The 18,002-nt window shown below is 48.2% G+C and overlaps 2 protein-coding genes across 2 annotated transcripts; both read left to right on the top strand.

Annotated features, from left to right (window-relative positions):
• Window positions 1–636: 636 nt before the first annotated feature.
• LOC142921672 (hydroxylysine kinase-like) lies at window positions 637–9,197 on the top strand. The gene is made up of 5 exons (XM_076062975.1): window positions 637–795; window positions 1,102–1,248; window positions 1,712–1,836; window positions 5,740–6,067; window positions 9,067–9,197. The coding sequence occupies exons 4-5, from the start codon at window positions 5,743–5,745 to the stop codon at window positions 9,195–9,197; spliced, it is 456 nt and encodes a 151-aa protein (XP_075919090.1). The 5' UTR covers window positions 637–795; window positions 1,102–1,248; window positions 1,712–1,836; window positions 5,740–5,742.
• A 348-nt stretch (window positions 9,198–9,545) lies between these two features.
• On the top strand, window positions 9,546–14,292 carry LOC142921671 (hydroxylysine kinase-like). The gene is made up of 4 exons (XM_076062974.1): window positions 9,546–9,563; window positions 10,627–10,807; window positions 11,959–12,267; window positions 12,949–14,292. Exons 1-4 carry the CDS (start codon window positions 9,546–9,548, stop codon window positions 13,017–13,019), a joined length of 579 nt encoding a protein of 192 aa, XP_075919089.1. The 3' UTR covers window positions 13,020–14,292.
• Window positions 14,293–18,002: the final 3,710 nt, after the last annotated feature.

Below are 18,002 nucleotides of genomic sequence, written 5' to 3'. Positions count from 1 at the left end.
CGGATTGAGGGGGCTAAGCGGGCGCGGCACGGGCTAGAGAAGAGATGGAGTGATGTGGTACAGGAGGACGTGGAGCTGAGTGGACTTGCCGATGACTGGTACCAGCGGTGTCAAGATCGGCCTCTGTGGAGGAGGCTCGTGAAGGATGCTACTGAGCAGTTGGAGGCAGTCGCCCTCCAACAACAACGGAGGGCGGAGGAGCGACGCTCACAACAGCGAGCGGAGCGCCGGGTGGCTAAAGCACAGCAGGTTGGCACAGTAGGGGGCACAGGTGGTGCATCAGCCAGTCATCTCAGTCAGTCGACCCGTGGCACCTGGGTCTGCCCCGTGACCTCCTGCCAGCGGGCGTTCGACACTTCACGTGGCCTCAGGGTGCACATAGCCTGGCACAAGCGTCGTGGTGACGTCACCGCCACTTAGTGGCGAATGGCGGTTGTTGTTGTTGTTGGTGGTGGTGGGGGTGGTGTTGGTAGTGGTGGTGTTGGTGGTGGTGGTTGCGGTGGTGGCGGTGGTGGTGGTGGTGGCGTTGGTGGGGGTGGTGGCCGTGGTGTTGGTGGTGGTGGTGTTGGTGGGGGTGGTGTTGGTGGTGGTGGTGTTGGTGGTGGTGGTTGCGGTGGTGGCGGTGGTGGTGGTGGTGGCGTTGGTGGGGGTGGTGGCCGTGGTGTTGGTGGTGGTGCTGGTGGTGTTGGTGGTGGTTGCGAGTAACCCGAGAAGTGGGCGGTGGGGGTGGTGAGGGCGGCTGGGACGCTGCGCTCACTCCTCACGCTGCTCACTGACCGTGAGGACGACGACCAGGTGAGACCACGCACAAGGAAATGTGTCTGTGTGTGTGTAGGTCGACTCAGCCTCAAATGAGTACCTGGAGCGATGTGTAAACATCGCCGCTAGGGAGACAAAGGCGGCCGGGCATGGTGCTGGCCACCCACCCCCTCGTGTGCCGTGCTGGCCTTTAAAGGCGCTCGCTAACAGCACTTGCCCCTACAGTCTGTTAAGGCTATACGGGGTATCTTTGTCTGTGCGCGGCACGGGCTAGAGAAGAGATGGAGTGATGTGGTACAGGAGGACGTGGAGCTGAGTGGACTTGCCGATGACTGGTACCAGCGGTGTCAAGATCGGCCTCTGTGGAGGAGGCTCGTGAAGGACGCTGCTACTGGGCAGTTGGAGGCAGTCACCCTCCAACAACAACGGAGGGCGGAGGAGCGACGCTCACAACAACGAGCGGAACGCCGGGTGGCTAAAGCACAACAGGTTGGCACAGGAGGGGGCACAGGTGGTGCATCAGCCAGTCATCTCAGTCAGTCGACCCGTGGCACCTGGGTCTGTCCCTTGACCTTCTGCCAGCGGGCGTTCGTATTATGAAATAAAAGGCATAATTATCGTATGTAAATATCTTATCTATAAACGTCTCCGCGCGCGTGCGCTTGCGAGGGATTTGCCTCTCGAACCGTGGGGTTGACATCGAAAAAAATGTGCCAGCCAGCACGCCCTAAGCCCCACGGTGGGAATAGGCTCTTCCTTTTTCATGTCCGTCACCTTTAAATTAGTCACAGCGATTTCGTGGGATTTCGCTATATGAATTTATTTACTGCGCGACATTGACCGTACCAACTCACGCCAATTGCTTGGGGGGGGGAAGGGGGCGGTGGACCGCGCCAAGTGTTGTGCGTTCAGTGGAGCTCACACCGGACATTTTATTTCACGTGTTTAACAGAACACCCGGCAGCCGCCTCCCCCCAGGAGGGACCCCGGCGGATCCCAGGACACCCAACAGCCCCCTCCTGCTACGGGGCAAGGGATATTGCGACTGCCCCTACTGGACTATGTCAGTCCTTACAGGTAAGTTGTACACATACCGTCGCTACACATAGCCCATACACGCCCTTCCCTACACTATTATCAAACAAATAAGTTGCCAAATATTACAATGATAATGTTCGTGCACAGATAATAACTCGGGTTCATTGTTTACTATTCCCAAACAAATAAGTTGTCTGATATTACAATAATAATAATGTTTGTGTGCAGATAATAACTCGGGTTCATTGTTTACTATTATGAAACAAAGAAGGTGGCAGATATTACAATCACTTTCTTTGTGTGCAGAAAAATACTTTTTAAATTCTTAGGTTGCTACATGTTTCCTTTTTGAGCTGTGTTTTTATGACGCTGAGACCGTGCACTGCCAGTCTGTGATGTGGCTTGTTGCCTGCTGATTAATTCACGCCAGTGCACCGCCGCTATTATACACACTGCTAATTTAGCTTTTGCCCATTATGAGTGTATGCCAGTCTATAATCTGTTGCCTGCTTCTTTACCTCACTCAGTGTACTGCCAGCCTTTCATGTCGACTGTATCCTGATTTTTCAGCTGCTGCCCATATTGCCAGCTTTTTATGTCGACTGTAGCTATGCTTATGTCATTGAGTCGACATACTGCCACTCTATAATCTAGACTGTAGCCTGCTTCTCAACTTACCTGTGCATACTGATGCTCATTCATGTACACTTATTTCAGCTGATTTCTTCTATGCATTTCTACTATTTCGATTGCTCACGTCACACTATTTGCTGATACGTAGTACTGCGATGCTCATAGCTGTGCCATCATCGGGGATTGCTGTGCACGTCGATGTGTGTGTGTGATTTGATGTGGGGAGCGATAGTGTAGCGGTTAGCGCACTGCGCTATGAACCTGGCGACCTGGGTTCGATTCCCGCTCACAGCCAACACCAGTGACGATTATCTGAACCGGTCCCGGGCCTCCCCTAGGTCGACTCAGCCTCTAAATGAGTACCTGGTGCGGTGTGTAAACATCGGCACTAGGGAGACAAAGGCGGTCGGGCGTGGTGCTGGCCACTCACCCCCTGGTGTACCGTTCCGGCCTTCATAGGTGCTCGCTAACAGCACTTGCCCCTACAGTCTGTTAAGGCTATATGGGGGATCTTTGTTTGTGATTTGATGTGTGTGTTTGAGTCCATACGTGTGTGCGTGTAGGACCATGCGTGTGTCTGTCTTTTTCTAACGGACAACCCCCGATGTGTGTGTGTGTAGGTCGATGTGTGTGTGTGTGTGTCAGTCCAAGGGTGCGTGTCAGTCCATGTGTGTGTATCAGTCGATGTGTGTGTGTGTAGGTCGATGTGTGTGTGTGTGTCAGTCCAAGGGTGCGTGTCAGTCCATGTGTGTGCATCAGTCGCTGTGTGTGTGTGTAGGTCGATGTGTTTGTGTGTGTGTGTCAGTCCAAGGGTGCGTGTCAGTCCATGTGTGCGTGTCAGTCGCTGTGTGTGTGTTAGTCGATGTGTTTGTGTGTGTGTTAGTCAATGTGTGTGCATGGCTCCATGTCAGTGTGTAAGTCAATGTGCGTTTGTGTGTCTATGTGTGTCAGTCGATGTGTGTGTGTACGTCCATGTGTATGTGTGTCAGTCCATGTCTCTATGTTAGTCCACATGTGTGTGTGTAAGTCCATACATGTGTGTGTGTGTAAGTCCATGTGTGTGAGTTGATATGTGTGTGTAACTCCATGTGTGTGTATCTAAATTAGAGTCCATATGTGTGTGGGGCAATGTGTGTGTCAGTCTATTTATGTGTGTGCGAGTCTATGTGTGTGTGTGTAAGTCAATGTGTGTGCGTGGGTCCATGTGTGTGTATATATACGTCCGTGTGTGTGTGTGTCTTACTCGATATGTGTGTGTGTGTAATGACGTGTTTTTACGTCAATGTGTGTGTGAGTTCACCTTTGTCTGTGTGTGAATCGATGTGTGTGTGAGTCGCTGTATGTGTGTAACTCCATGTGGGTGTATCTAAAGTGGATGTCTATGTGTGTGTAAGTTCATATGTGTGTGTGTGTAAGTCGATGTCTGTCTGTGTGAGTCTATATGTGTATGTGTGTGCGCGTGTAAGTCGATGTGTTTCTACGTGTGTGGGTCGATGTCTGTGTGTAAGTTGATGTGTGAGTCTATCTTTTTCGCCCGGGCAACGCCGGGTACTTACCGCTAGTAAAATAATAAAATATAAAACAATACAATTGTAGTTTTATAAAACAATACAATTTTATTGTTTTATAAAATTGTATTCTATGCTAATTCCTTTGTCAAAGGGTACCTCTGCGGATGTGTATACTTTAACTTAGCTATTTCAATGAGCCATTTCAATGCTAAATTATATGCTAATTCCTTTGTCAAGGCGCTTTGTGTTTTTCTTCTCACACAGCTTAAAGGTCGTGATCTGAGCGTGGCTTCTCACACTCCAGCGCTGTCCTCCAGACAGTCTCGTCCCTTCACCTGATGAAGGCCGCTTGTGTTGTGGCCGAAACGTCGTGATTTTTTGTTATTTTATTTTCACCTACGTGACTTTACCCAATAGAACCAAAGAGTATATTTTATACTTTTTGCATTGTTTACAGTCTGGAAGCTACCCACATGGCAAATTTCAAGTTTGTTGCATGTCGGGAAGTATGCTAAACATTTCGAACAGACACACATATTCACAAATTTCGCTTTTATATATACAGACGAAGGGGTGGGTGACAGCACCACGCCCGGCCGCCTTTGTGTCCCCAGTGGCGATGTTCACACACCACAGCAATTACTCGTTTGAGGCTGAGTCGATCTAGGGGAGGCCCAGGAGCGGTTGAAATAATCGTCACCGGTGGTGGCCGTGAGCGGAAATTGAACTCGGGTTGCCGGGTTCGTAGCGCAGTGCGCTAACCACTACACTACAATGCGTTAAGCTTCCACATGCGTGGGTCACGTGACAGATTTGACGTCACAGCTCACTTGCCGTGCAAAAAAAATGCATTATTGAGCTCCCCCCCTCCTCCCCCCAGAAAAAAACACAAAAGTGTATTTTAATATTTTTTGCGTGGTGTACAGTCTGGAAAGTACCCACATGGCAAATTTCAAGTTTGTTGCATGTCGGGAAGTACGCTAAACATTTTGAATAGACACACATAATCACAACTTTGCCTTTTACATATGTATGGAGATAATTTCGGCCAGGGCTGCTCTGTGTCAGCGACTCTGAAAAATCTGCTGACACCCGGCACACCACGTCCAGTGTGTACCTTTCGCTATCGCCGTGGCTACCGGGGCTGTGCTGCCCACTCCACTCCGCACCAGCGACCCGGAAAATATTCAGTGACAGATTAAGCCCTGATTATTATTCACACAATTACACATCCAGTGGAATTTGAACACGTGATTTCGTGCTTACGGGACAAGGTGTTTACTCGGTGGGCCATAGCTGCAGCTCCCCAATGCTGCATAAACCCACGGTTCTTGTTATAATTCCAGTTACAGTAATGCTACTTTATCAGGCACTGGCTGTATTTCCACTGAAATACACAAGGATAATTCTCTGTTATTACGAATCTTATATCTGACATGTTTAAGTGGTGCTTTTCTGTTCGGTGAAATGTGTTGCTATTAAATGTGATGCGAGCAAAGAGACTTGTTTATTGATGTCTGCTTCACAGTCGGATGCTAAAGATCTCGGAGATGTAATTTAAATCAGTAGTATGCCACGTGTGTCGGCACAATTCTGTAAATACGACAACTACTGTGGGCTGTCCGTGAAGCGTAGCGCCTCCAGGGTGTAGCCTCGTGTGTACGCTGAGCTTGTTTCGCACCGTACGTAGCCAACCGTGCTCATCGGAGGCGCCTTGCGCTGCACGAATGGAGCGGACGCCAACGTGCACTTGCAAAACCCAAAAGCTTTTTGATTGCCCTCGTTTTGTCCGTTGAAGACGATGCAAGCCGCGCCGCAGGACGATGGCAGCGAGCACGAGAAGCCGTGCCTCAGCGAGTCCCGCGCGGCGGAGCTGGTGGAGCGCCTCTACGGGGTGAGCGTGGCGGGGGTGAGCCCGCTGGCGAGCTACGTCGACCAGAACTACCGTGTGCTGGCGCGCGACGGTCGCCAGTTCGTGCTCAAGGTCACCAACACGCGGGACAGCCAGCGGCCGCAGATGCTCGAGGTGCAGATGGCCATGATGAGTTTCCTGCGGGAGAGGGGCTTCCCCATGCAGGAGGTGGTGGACAACGTCAGCGGGAAGATCATGTCGCTCGAGAACATCGGTGAGCTGCGCCCGCGTGGGTCCCGGGAGCAGAGACATTGGAGAAGAGATGTACGTAATACTAAATCTTGTTCTACTTGATGTGCGTCTCCATCTCCCTTTGTCTCCCCCTACATGCTAAGGCCTCGGCACAGAGACCCTATCTCTCTGTCCTCCGTACGTTGTGTCTCTCTTTGTGTCTCTGTGTGAACTCCCTTCTACTTAGGTGTCTGTATATATATCTGCGGTTCTGTGTTTCCTCTCTCTTAAATTTAGCTCTTCTATGCCTGATGATGATTGCTTGCGTTGCAATCGAAACGTCGTATGCTATTATGTAATTTTATTATTATTTCTTATTTCTACGTGACTTTACCGAAAAAACCAAAGAGTCATTCCTGCAGTCACGAAAGTGACAAATCAAGTTTAATAGATGTACAGTGCAGTACAATTTATTTTGCTGCAACTGAACTCTGGCCCCCACAACATAGCACCACGCAGCAGCCTGTGATGCCTGTTTAATGCACGATTGTAACCCATAGAAGCCCTAATCCAGGCTCAACCTGCTTAGCTTTCAGATCTTATGATAGGGCACATTCCAGGTGATTTAGTCATAGGCTGATAGTAATCATACGAACACAGCATTGGTTTATACTTGCAAAGACAACGATCAATATCCGAGCATGAGGCGGTGGTATAATACTGGGTCTCACTCCACTGACGATAAGTGATGTAAAAGGATCGTACTTTTTAGTTTTTGTGAGGTTGGTGGATGTAACGCACTGCTTGTTGGTACTGGCCCAAGGTCCACATTGTGATATTTTGTAAATTCTTCATATATATATAAAAAAAAACAATGTTTGGTGTGTGGGATGAAACTGGAATGACTGCTCACAGCAAAGCCACACGGACGAGACGATAACATCTGTGGTGAGAGATCAGAAGCACACTTGCTGTTTTCTCATCTACTGACCTGCAAGTTGGTAGATATAATGTTTGTACAGTTCACCGACGCCGCCATTCGCCAACTGCACAGTGTGTTCCACCTCCCCACACCTCCGATGAGCACGGTTGGCTACGTACGTATGGTGCGAAAGAATTTCAACATACTTACAAAACCTAAATCGTAATTTTTGTTTCTGCTTATCTTCCCACGAGACCCTGAGAAGCAAACGTCAAACTCTTTGCATCGAGTTCCGGATTGGCTGACAAGGGGAACACGTCAAACCAAAACCATGTATTACATGAACAAGCATAGACGGGAAAGATATGTCACAAGTGATATATTGTAGAGATATGAGAGAGATTTATTCATGATAAAGGTTTTTGGGTGAGATAACGTTATTTATAAATGTGTCATAACCCTCCACCACCCGACACAGCCAAACAGTAAAAAATGTGTCACGTTGACAACACATAAAATAGTTCACTACTTTAGCCCACCGGTGTGATGAAGAGTGAATCCACAACATTTACAATATTTGAATACGACGTTTCGCTGGTAATTACATCCAGCATCATCGGGCAATTCGCCAGAATGGTGAAGCCCTCACTTGCTCCCGGTCTTAAATAGAGCAGCAGGGTGATGTCATCATTTAACTCATTCAGAGAGAGATTTAATCAGAAATATGATATTTATATGGAAGAGATAGGAGAAAGATCTATCCGCAAGAGGAGAGATTTAGAGAAATGCAAACATGTCGATACAGAGCTTATCTCTCCCCCACACCCACTCCGGCCTCCTGCATCGCATCACTTCTATTAATATTATTATTGTAATCATCATCGTTACACTTGTTTTCACAGCAGAGCCTCACTGAGTATCGGGAGGGTCTTGTCAAACTTTTCAGTTGGGGGGAGGGCGCGGGGGCGACGGTTGTCGTGTGTAATTTCAAGTGAGTATTGCTGACTGAGACATGTACTTAATTAGTTCTTGTAAGGCGTGGCGGGATAGTTGTCCTGTAGACCAGAATGAATTAATTTTGGTGGTTCGGGCTTGGCCCACGGGCTGTAGTTGGGACAACACTGGGCTGCTAAACATTTGTAAAGCAAAGTGCTTCATAGCTCATCGGATTCCTCCAGTAAAAGTACATATTCTGATTATAATGCCTGGGCTAGCAGCGCTCTTTTAAACCCAGGCTCGGGGTTCATCGCATGAGCTGACATCGCCGCCCAACGCCGTGTTTGGAATGCGAAGATCACGGAATGCCGCTGACCCTTATATTTACGTGATGGAACGAGCGATAAAAGTCGCCTCCTGATGCAGATGGGGCCCCCATTCACCCTGCTCCTAAGTAATTTGCTCAAGCTGAACCCAGGGAATTCAGCTAGACTCGTGGTGCTGACGTATCCATTCTGGCCCGAACCTGGGCGAATTGCCCCCGGTTCTGGCCAGCGTGCGCTAAGGCGTGAGGGTTGCGTGCCACGTTGCAACTTTGGCGGATGCCTTACGCATGGGTGTGGTGAGGTATTATTCCTCTCAAATGCTTTATTTAGCTACAGCGGTTTAGACAACAAGGCCATATAGGAATGCGAATTTCGGAATGCGTTCTTGTTATTAATTTCTGCGTTAATAGTATCGTGAAAGAAAGTCATGAGGAAAAAATCACTCCAATTTACTATTGTTGGGGGGGGGGGAACAGAAATACTCGATTCAAGTTGCTTGAGAGATTGGCGTTTTAAAGACTACACGAATTTTATGTGCGTTATATATGGGACTTAGCACGTTCATTATTGTTATTAACCATTTAATGCTGAGCAGCAAATTGTCGCTTAATTTCCTAAAAAAAGAATAGTAGCCTTGGCTATCAGTTGAGCAATTCATCAGAGACCCTGTGTAGTATAGCACGTGGGTAATGAACACAGGGCGCAAAGTGGTGAGTTGACACTTTGGCCAGACCTTGAAGGTTCCGATATCAGCTTCCAAACAGCTTTTTATGTTCCAGCAAAAGGAAGCGACGGTGAGATTTCACTAACCGTGGTGACCTCTTGACCTCGGTGGCGACTCCTGCTGTGAATTCTCAGACTGCGGCGAAGGAGAGAAGGAGTTCAACGTGCGGCTGCTCACGTACCTGCCCGGCGTGCCGCTGTCCAGGGTGCTGGCGGATGGCAGCCTGTACTACCAGGTGGGCAAGCTGGCAGCGAGCATCCACTGAGCCCTGCAGCAGGTACGAGCGCACGAGCGCCTCTTGACAGGTGACGTGAGACTGCAGGGATTCATATTCTTGTTGCTTTCGGTAAAGTCACCACGTAGAAGGGAAACAATAAAATAATAAAAAATATAAAACAATAACATTCTCACGACGTTTCGACTGCAACACAAGCAATCATCATGAGGTGTGAAAACCACAACAAGGAAATAAAAAAAAAATTCTTGTTGTGGTTTTCACACCTGATGATGATTGCTTGTGTTGCAGTCGAAACGTCGTGAAAATTCTATTGTTTTATATTTTTATTATTTTATTGTTTCCCTTCTACGTGACTTTACCGAAAGAAACAAGAATATGAGAATATTCGACAAAGTAAAGAGGCAAAAAATAAATAACTCGCAAATTACTTCATTGGGAAATGCGGAGCGATAGTTTCCCCAACCCCTTACTGCGACAATCTTAAAAAAAAAGTCTTGAGTCTCGGCGAGCCTTTTCTCTCGGTAAGCAAGTGTAATGTGACGTAACGAGCCCACTCGCTCAGAACGTACGCAGCTGTTCATAATTAGCAATGTGAGAGTCCTTTCAAGTGATCGAATGGCTGGTTTTCAAGCAACGTATTTTTGTTTCCCCCCCCCCCAAATTTTATTCCAAGCGTCGGGGTGGAGCGGTGGCGCAGTTGTGCGCACACTGCGCTACGAACCCGGCCACCTGAGTTTTATTTCCGGCCACGCCTAACATTCGTGGCAAGTGATATCTGAACCAGTCCTGCCCACCCCCCCTTGTCCTCTATCCTTCACCAACCTACACTGACCAGTTTGGCGAAGTATGGTCAAACACCCTACATGACCAACACTGAATACGGCAGTGCCTTGATAAGGGCTGTATGAGTTGTGCTAATTGGTGCCATGTCATGAGATGGAAAAAAACATCTCATTCTGTGCATCACCTCTGGTTAGAGAATGGCCCGCAGAAGGTGATCTCACAAAACTACTTCTCAGATCCATTCAAGTGTCCTGTTACTCACAAATACCAATCAAACATTTGCCAGCCGCACGCAGGACTTGGGCAGCCCCACCCTCAGCTGCATAATAAGTCTAGATTTTTAGCTTTCGTGACTGCAAGGATTCATACTCTTTGGTTTTTTCGGTAAAGTCACGTAGGTAAAACTATAAAATGATAGAATTTTTAAAAATGTAGTTGTTTTTTCATTTATTCTTTTATTTTATAGTTTTACCTACATGACTTTACCGGAAAAAAAAACAAAGAGAAAATAATAAGTCAAGGAGAACATCTTTTTTGAAACGAAGACTATCCTTTGCTAGCTTGACGTTTTGCTGCCTTTAACTTACATGTGTACTCAACTGGCCAATGCGATGTTAATCTCGTATTGCATTTTTTGTCATCTTACCGCCTTCGTTTTTAAACATCTGCATAGTTTGAGCACCCGTTCCTGCACTCCCTGCAACTAGACAATTTCATCTGGAACCTGTCAAACACCCACCTGCTCGAGCCCTACCTCTTCACTCTGGACGGCGACCCCAACCAGGGTCTGGTCAGGGAGGTCATCCCCAAGTTCCGCGAGGAGATCCAACCCAACCTGCACAAGTTTACCAGATGTACGCTCGCCTCGCAGCTTCACCCGGGACGTAGCTCCATGCCTCAGGGGGCGAGGGGCGCTTCAGGCCACCGACGAGGCCTTGAAGCCACGACGGGTGCCGCGTACGTGTGTACGTTGAACTTCTTTCGCACCGTACATAGCCAACCGTGCTAATCGGAGGTGCGGGGGAAGGACAACAAACTAAACACAAAAAATCAGTTCAAAAATAAATTAGTGTTCAATCTAGGTTTAAAAGTGCATAGCTCCAGTGCTTCCTAATATCGGAAAGAAGAGCTTTTCAGACGGCCGCAGAAGTGCATCTGAAAGCGCGCGATGCGGTGACCGTCTTTGTTTGTTCGATGGTTAGCCAAAAGCCGCTGCGAGGATCACCCGAATTCGCGTGATGGTTTATGCTGCTTGACGAGATCAGCAAGGTATTGTGATTCATTTGTGGCAAGCATTTTCTTTGCAATGTGCTTTACGTGATTACTTTTACCCAGCATACACAGATGCATTACAAGGCATGCATGTAATGGGGGACACTCGCACAGACACTGATCACAGGTGAAATCAAATGACAGGGTTATTACATTCAGACGCTACTGTATATAAATCATAATTGTAATTTCTACCAAATCATTTTTCAATGGATGCTAAATCGTGTTCAACAGTTTTTGTTACACATATCCTCATAATAATAATAATGTACAGCCCTTTGTCAATGCACTATCTGGACGAAGGCATTCCCAGGCTGTGTAGGGTCATGGGGGTTGTTTTGCCTCCTTCACCATGCTGGTCGGTGAGGAGGTAGGTAGGATCCCAGGACTGGTTCAGATATCAGTGATGTTCTCCATGGCCGGGAATCAAGGGCTCGTGATGCGGTGTGCATACCACTACACACCGCTCCATATCTTGCCCCCGTGCAGGGTTGTACGACGCTGGTGGGTTATTGTAATTCTGTGCCTTTGAAGGCAGGAGAAGAAGTCGGTGATTCACTGAGACTCTGCGGGGGCCGTTCTTAGACTCGCACACGCGGCTTGCGCAACACCAATCGTGCGGCCGGAATAAAAACGGCACGGGCACGAACGATGACGACGGCGACGAGGGGAGGACGGTCAACAATAAAAGACAACGGACGAAATCAAATTCGACGTTTCCCCCTCGCCGCAGGCATAATCCACGGTGACTTCAATGACGACAACATCCTGGTGCAGGAGGTGGCCGCGGGAAGCGAGCAGCAGCAGCAGCAGGGGCCCAAGTCGGCGGAGGGAGCGCCGCGGCACCGCGTCTCCGGCATTGTGGACCTCAACTCGATGATGTTCGGCTACCACGTGTACGACCTGGCCATGGCCATCATGTACATGATGGTGGAGAGCGGAGAGGCGATGGAGGCCGGGGGTCACGTCCTGGCCGCTACGAGAGCGTGCAGGCCCTCACCGAGGACGAGAGGAGGGCCGTTTACTTCCTGGTGGCGTGCAGGTGAGAGCGGAGGTGGGGAGGGGGGCCGGGGCAGGTCGGGTCGGGTCTGCCCGGATCGCCGTTGGCCGCATCGGGAAACGTTGGCTTCAAAAACCTGTGGCGGTTGCGTAACGAGAATTAATCCAGGTCTGGCGAGAATCCGATAAACTCGATGATTGTGCGGCAAAAAAAAAAAAACACGTGCTTTATTATTTATTTAAAGCTCTTCATCAGACCAATGATGAATGAAGGTCTTGCCAATGCCATGTCGATCGTCGCGGTGGTTGACCATACTTCACCATGCTGGTTAATGTGTATTGGTGAACGGGGGGGATCAGTAACAGTTTAGACATAATAATGCTGATTACCATGATGTTGCTAACAGCACTTCTACGGATGCTGCTGATGACGGTGATGATGATTATAGAAAAGACACTCATAGCAATGTTGTTTACGATCATGTTGCTGATCACGCTGCTGCTGCTGCTGCTGGAGACGAGGAAGATGAAGACGGCGACTTTCCTTCTGCTGGCACTTCTGCTGCTGACCACGAGACTTGATCCAACTATGGCTGCGATTCCTGGACGCTAAAATCCCAGCCGATCAACAAGTCGGCAGCAAAAACCCTCTTGAATAACAAACGATATTAACCGTCACGACAGCAACGGCGACAACAACAACATGGTCTACTTTTCCCCGCAGGTTCTGCCAGTCGCTGGTCATGGCCCGCTACACGATCCTGCGATACCCGCAGAACGCCGACTACCTGCTGATAACGGCGCGCACCGGCTGGGTGAAGCTACGCGAGCTCTGGACCAGGGGCCTGGAGGACATGCAGAGGCTGTGGTCCGATGTTGCGGCACGGTACAGAAACTAGAACCGCGGTGGAGATCGAGACGGACGGCGAGGAGAGAGAAGGGGGAGTTTGGGGTGGGGGGGGGCCCACCGTGAGACACGTCCTCCCACTCGCCCCACCGGTACCTCCCGAGGCTTCGCAAGGAACCGGTTTCAACTTGAACGTGGCGCCGTTGGTTTTGGACACGTGCGATCTTTGAATACGGAATCTGAAAAATGTGAATTGCTCATGCCAGGCACTTAATGCATAGGGGAGGTTTTTCGTGGCTTCAGGTTAGGAACGTATTGTTGCTGCATCCAGCGCTGTTGACAAAACGGCGTTCACATGCGCATCCGTGGGTGATAATAATAATAATAGTACTGTCAGAATATTTGTTTCCCGTTCATTTACTCAGGAAATCCTGACTGTTTCTGAGATTTTGTATTCATGAAGTTCCAGCGTTCAGATGTTCGACCAATTCCTTTGTAGCTTGTTTGGCTCGTGAGAGGAAACCGGAGTAACTCGGAGATTACCTGTGCATACGAAAGGTGGTGGGGGGGGGGTAACACTCGACAACTGCATAGATGTTTTATATTTTTATTATTTTATTGTTTCCCTGCTACGTGACTTTACCGAAAGAACCAAGAATATAAAAAGCGTCACCGTACACCGACATCTGTTGGCCAACTTGCAGCGCAAGGCCTAAAACGTCTGCTTTTCCCAGACAGTCTTCAAATTAAGCACTCAACCCAGGCTCTTCCCCGGTTGAGCTTCAAAGATCTGACGAGATTTGGTGCATTCTGGGTTAATTTTGTTATTTTGTGAGTTGCAGTTGCATTCAGATATTTTTTTAATCTAAACTACAGTTGACCTTAGAACCCTCAGACATGGGCGTGGGGAGTCCTGGCCTCGTGAAAGATCAGTCGACTTTCTTGCGTTGCCATGACCTTCCACTCGGCGGACTTTGGGAACGGTAGTGGGGTGGGGGTGGTGGGTGTTTGATGATTTTGCTGTAAAGGTTTCCTCTACAAAAGTGGGACACTCCTGGGTTTTGCCACCAAGTACTAAGTCATGTTTTGCAGAGGGGTCAAATACTTATTTCCCTCATTAAAATGCAAATCAATTTATGAAATTTTTGACATGCGTTTTTCTGGATTTTTGTTGTTGTTATTCTGTCTCTCACTGTTCAAATAAACCTACCATGAAAATTATAGACTGATCATTTCTTTGTCAGTGGGCAAACGTACAAAATCAGCAGGGGATCAAATACTTTTTTCCCTCACTGTAAGTTCGATTACAGGGAATGACTATAACATGAATTGAAAGTGATATCTGGACCCCTTCAAACAAACCGCATTGACCAGTGTGGTGCAGTATGGTCAAGTAACCCATATAATATGGGGAAAGGCATCATCCAGCAGTGGATTGATCTGAGGCTGTGAAAATTGGCTAAGCCTCAAACGCAGATGCACCACGTATACACTGCCGCCTCCTGTCTTATGCCATTACCGACGAGAATGTTGCCCTCTCATACTAAATTAAAACTTTTTTATTTTACCAGGGCCCACTGAGCTGTAAAGCTCTTTTTTTTAGAAGCGACCTGGCCACAAATGATAGCTCAACGAAGTGGCTTATCGTGTGAAAATTTCTAGCAGCTAAATACTCCAAACACATGCTTCTGAATTGGGAGGGAAAAACCGGAGGACTCGGAGAAAAAGCCACACGATCAAGGGGAGAACATCCAAATATACAGCAGCAGGCATCAGTCGAGATCGAACCAATGACCTCCTGTATACCAGGCGAGGTAGTTAACATCTGGCCACTGTGCTTGCAGCCCATCTTACCCGAGTGAATGTGAGCTTGCATTCTGTGCTCTGGTAACCCGTAATTGTACACAAGCGAGAGTGAGAAAGTACACCGCCAGTTTTTCAGGTCGCCCTATCCGATGAGAGCGATCAAACACAATGTGCGATTCTCAGAGACAGCAATAATATAATCCCATTCCTCTAGAATTACTGTCAGCTGTGCCCCTATGATAGGAAAGGTTATGCCACTCTTCAGAGGTATGGGGTGCTCTCCTTTCCTTCTCACCTCATCTATGCCAACCGTGTCACGATGTATTTATTTCAATTGTGCCTCTCGTTCGCCAGTCTGATTCTTCAGCTTGTGTACGTCTTGTATCGAGTAGGTGGTGTGGCCAACACCACGCCAAAGGGGTCGTCCATAAATGACGTCACGCACCTGGGGGGGGGGGGGTCAGACATTTGTGACGATGCGTGACGAGGGGGGGGGGGTGAGAAATGTGACGTCACATCAAAATGCGCAACTTTAAATAAATATAGACAACACGCTCCACTTAATTAAATAGACTTGTTAATAAATGTTTTCTCCTACAACATCAGAGTGCAGCGGCACAATAAATACGCACTACAATGACAATAGTTTAAAGCGATTTGAAGCATGTTTTATCTTTTTTTTTTGGGGGGGGTCAGACATTTGTGACAATGACGAGGGGGGGGTCAAAAATCGTCCAAAATCGCGTGACGTCATTTATGGACGGCCCCAAAGCCGCTTTTGTCGCCCCAATGCTGACGTAATCCACAGCACACCAGGTACTCATTTAAGTCTGAGCCGACATAATTGAGGCCCAGGAAGTCACCGTTGTGACCACATACACACGCACGAACATTCGCCAATGCGTCATCATCGCCACTCCGATCACTTAGCGGCCGACGACAACGACGACGACGACGATGTCTGGGGCCGCTCTACCCGATGCAAGGATTCTGCCGACGGCTAAAGGCTCCTCCTCCCGTGCGCCTCTGGCGATGCCCCCCGAACAGCGCTGTGCCGAGATGGCTGCGTCAACGGCGGGCGCTGCGCGGCTCCCTGGCGTGTGCACCTGCAGGGACGGCTACTCGGGGCTTCGTTGCCACAAGCGTACGGCCACCATCTGCTGCTGCTGCTGCCGCCTCTCAAATCCCCGCCGTCAACTCTTCGTAGAGAGAGATTGGGGGGGGGGGGGGGGGTATCCGATCGGGATTTCCTTGGCATTTTTCCATCCAGTCCTCTGCATTCTCAAACTGAAGTTTGTGGGCCAGTCTTCCACGGTCCATTCGCATCTCCCATTAGTCGCCATTGAAGTGTAAATTGGACCGTATCGCTGCATTGTATTGCAGGCTGCTGATTTTGTGGGAAGTGAAAAGTGGGCCGCAGAAAGGTGTATCTACTGGCTTTACGAAACACCTGTTGTAGCCTATAGTTACCTGTGTACTAGAGGACATCGAAAGAACGGGTCAACTCCTTGGTAGGTCGGTAAGCTGTACAATGTGGTTATTTATATAAGCATCGTGTCTATCTGTTGATTTGAGAGCTGGAATCGAGACATTCTTCCATATAAGCTGGTATGCTTGATTTGTCACATCGTGTTCCCTGAGATATCACAAATAGTGGCATCAAATGACTGCATCTAACAGAGAAATCCATGTTTAGAAGTCTGTCTCCTTCCTGTTTTATTTCCTCGTAATGATGAATATTTCAAATTTTCAGATTCAGGTTAATGTATCAAGATGCGTTAAAATTGTGGGGAAGATATGTGACCGTTAGTCATTATACCCTGGTCAATGCAGGTTGGTGAGGAAACTCACCCGACGTGGATAACCACACACCACTTGCACTCAGATGACCCCAACCACTCGGGACTCAAGCAGGTACACGGATAGCACCGGGAGGTCTTCATCCAGCTGTGGATTGATCGTGGTCAATGATGACATTCAATGTTTAAGGTGTAGTAGCGGTGCAATTGTTAGCGCAATGCACTATGAACCCAGCAGCGACTCAAGTTACTGATCACGGATGACATCAGTAGCGAGTGATATCTGAACTAATTCTGGGCACCTACCTGTCCTTCACCAATCCACACTGACCAATGTGGTGAATGATGGTCAAACAACCCCCATGGCAGAAACATCGTGGTGGAGGAATTTATCCAGCAGTGGATCGACAAAGGTCTTCACATTTAAATAAAATGTTTAGTGCCAAGCGATTGGACTACACATTATAATTCTAGATTTAAAGCTTTCGTGACTGCTAGGATCCATACTCTTTGGTTCTATTGGGTAAAGTCAGCGCTGTCCTCCAGACAGTCTTGTCCCTTCACCTGATTAAACCGCTTGTGTTGTGGCCGAAACGTAGTGATTTTTTGTTATGTTATTTTCACCTATGTGACTTTACCCAATAGAACCAAAGAGTACTACACATTTTACCCAGCAGAATGGCGGTGATTATCGCACGCGCAAAACGAAATTGTCTCGCAAGTTCACAGTGTCACATTGTGCGTCTTCATTCTTTGTGCCGTCTGCCTTTTGCTCAGGCCAAGCGCGACATCCTGTGTAGTCACGTCGCTGTCACTGATCACCAATCGATTATATAATTACTGCACCTGAATGAGTTAAATGAAGACGTCACCCTGCTGCTGCTCTATTTAAGACCGGGAGCAAGTGAGGGCTTTACCATTCTGGCGAATTGCCCGATGATGCTGTATGTAATTACCAGCGAAACGTCGTATTCAAACTGTAAATGTTGTTGATTCACCCTTCAACACAGCGGTGGGCTGATGTAGTGAACTCTTTTGTCTTTTGTCAACGTGACACTTTTTTTGCTGATTGGCCGTGTCGGGTGGTGGAGGGTTACGACACATTTATAAATAACGCGATCTAACCCAAAAACCTTTATTATGAATCACGACACTAATTACACCATAACTAGCTACGTGTCCACCAGGCTAACTACACTAATTACACCGTAATTAGCTACATAACCACCAGGCTAACTACACTAATTACACCGTACCTAGCTACGGAACCACCAGGCTAACTACAGTAATTACACCGTAACTAGCTACGTGACCACCAGGCTAACT

This window comes from Petromyzon marinus, unplaced genomic scaffold (assembly GCF_048934315.1).
Source record: "Petromyzon marinus isolate PM22_M1 ecotype Great Lakes invasive population unplaced genomic scaffold, UKy_Petmar_22M1.pri1.0 PM_G_Scaffold_83, whole genome shotgun sequence".
NCBI lineage: Eukaryota > Metazoa > Chordata > Hyperoartia > Petromyzontiformes > Petromyzontidae > Petromyzon > Petromyzon marinus.
Note: the sequence above shows the minus strand (reverse complement) of the source record. Positions and strands in the feature narration are given on the sequence as shown.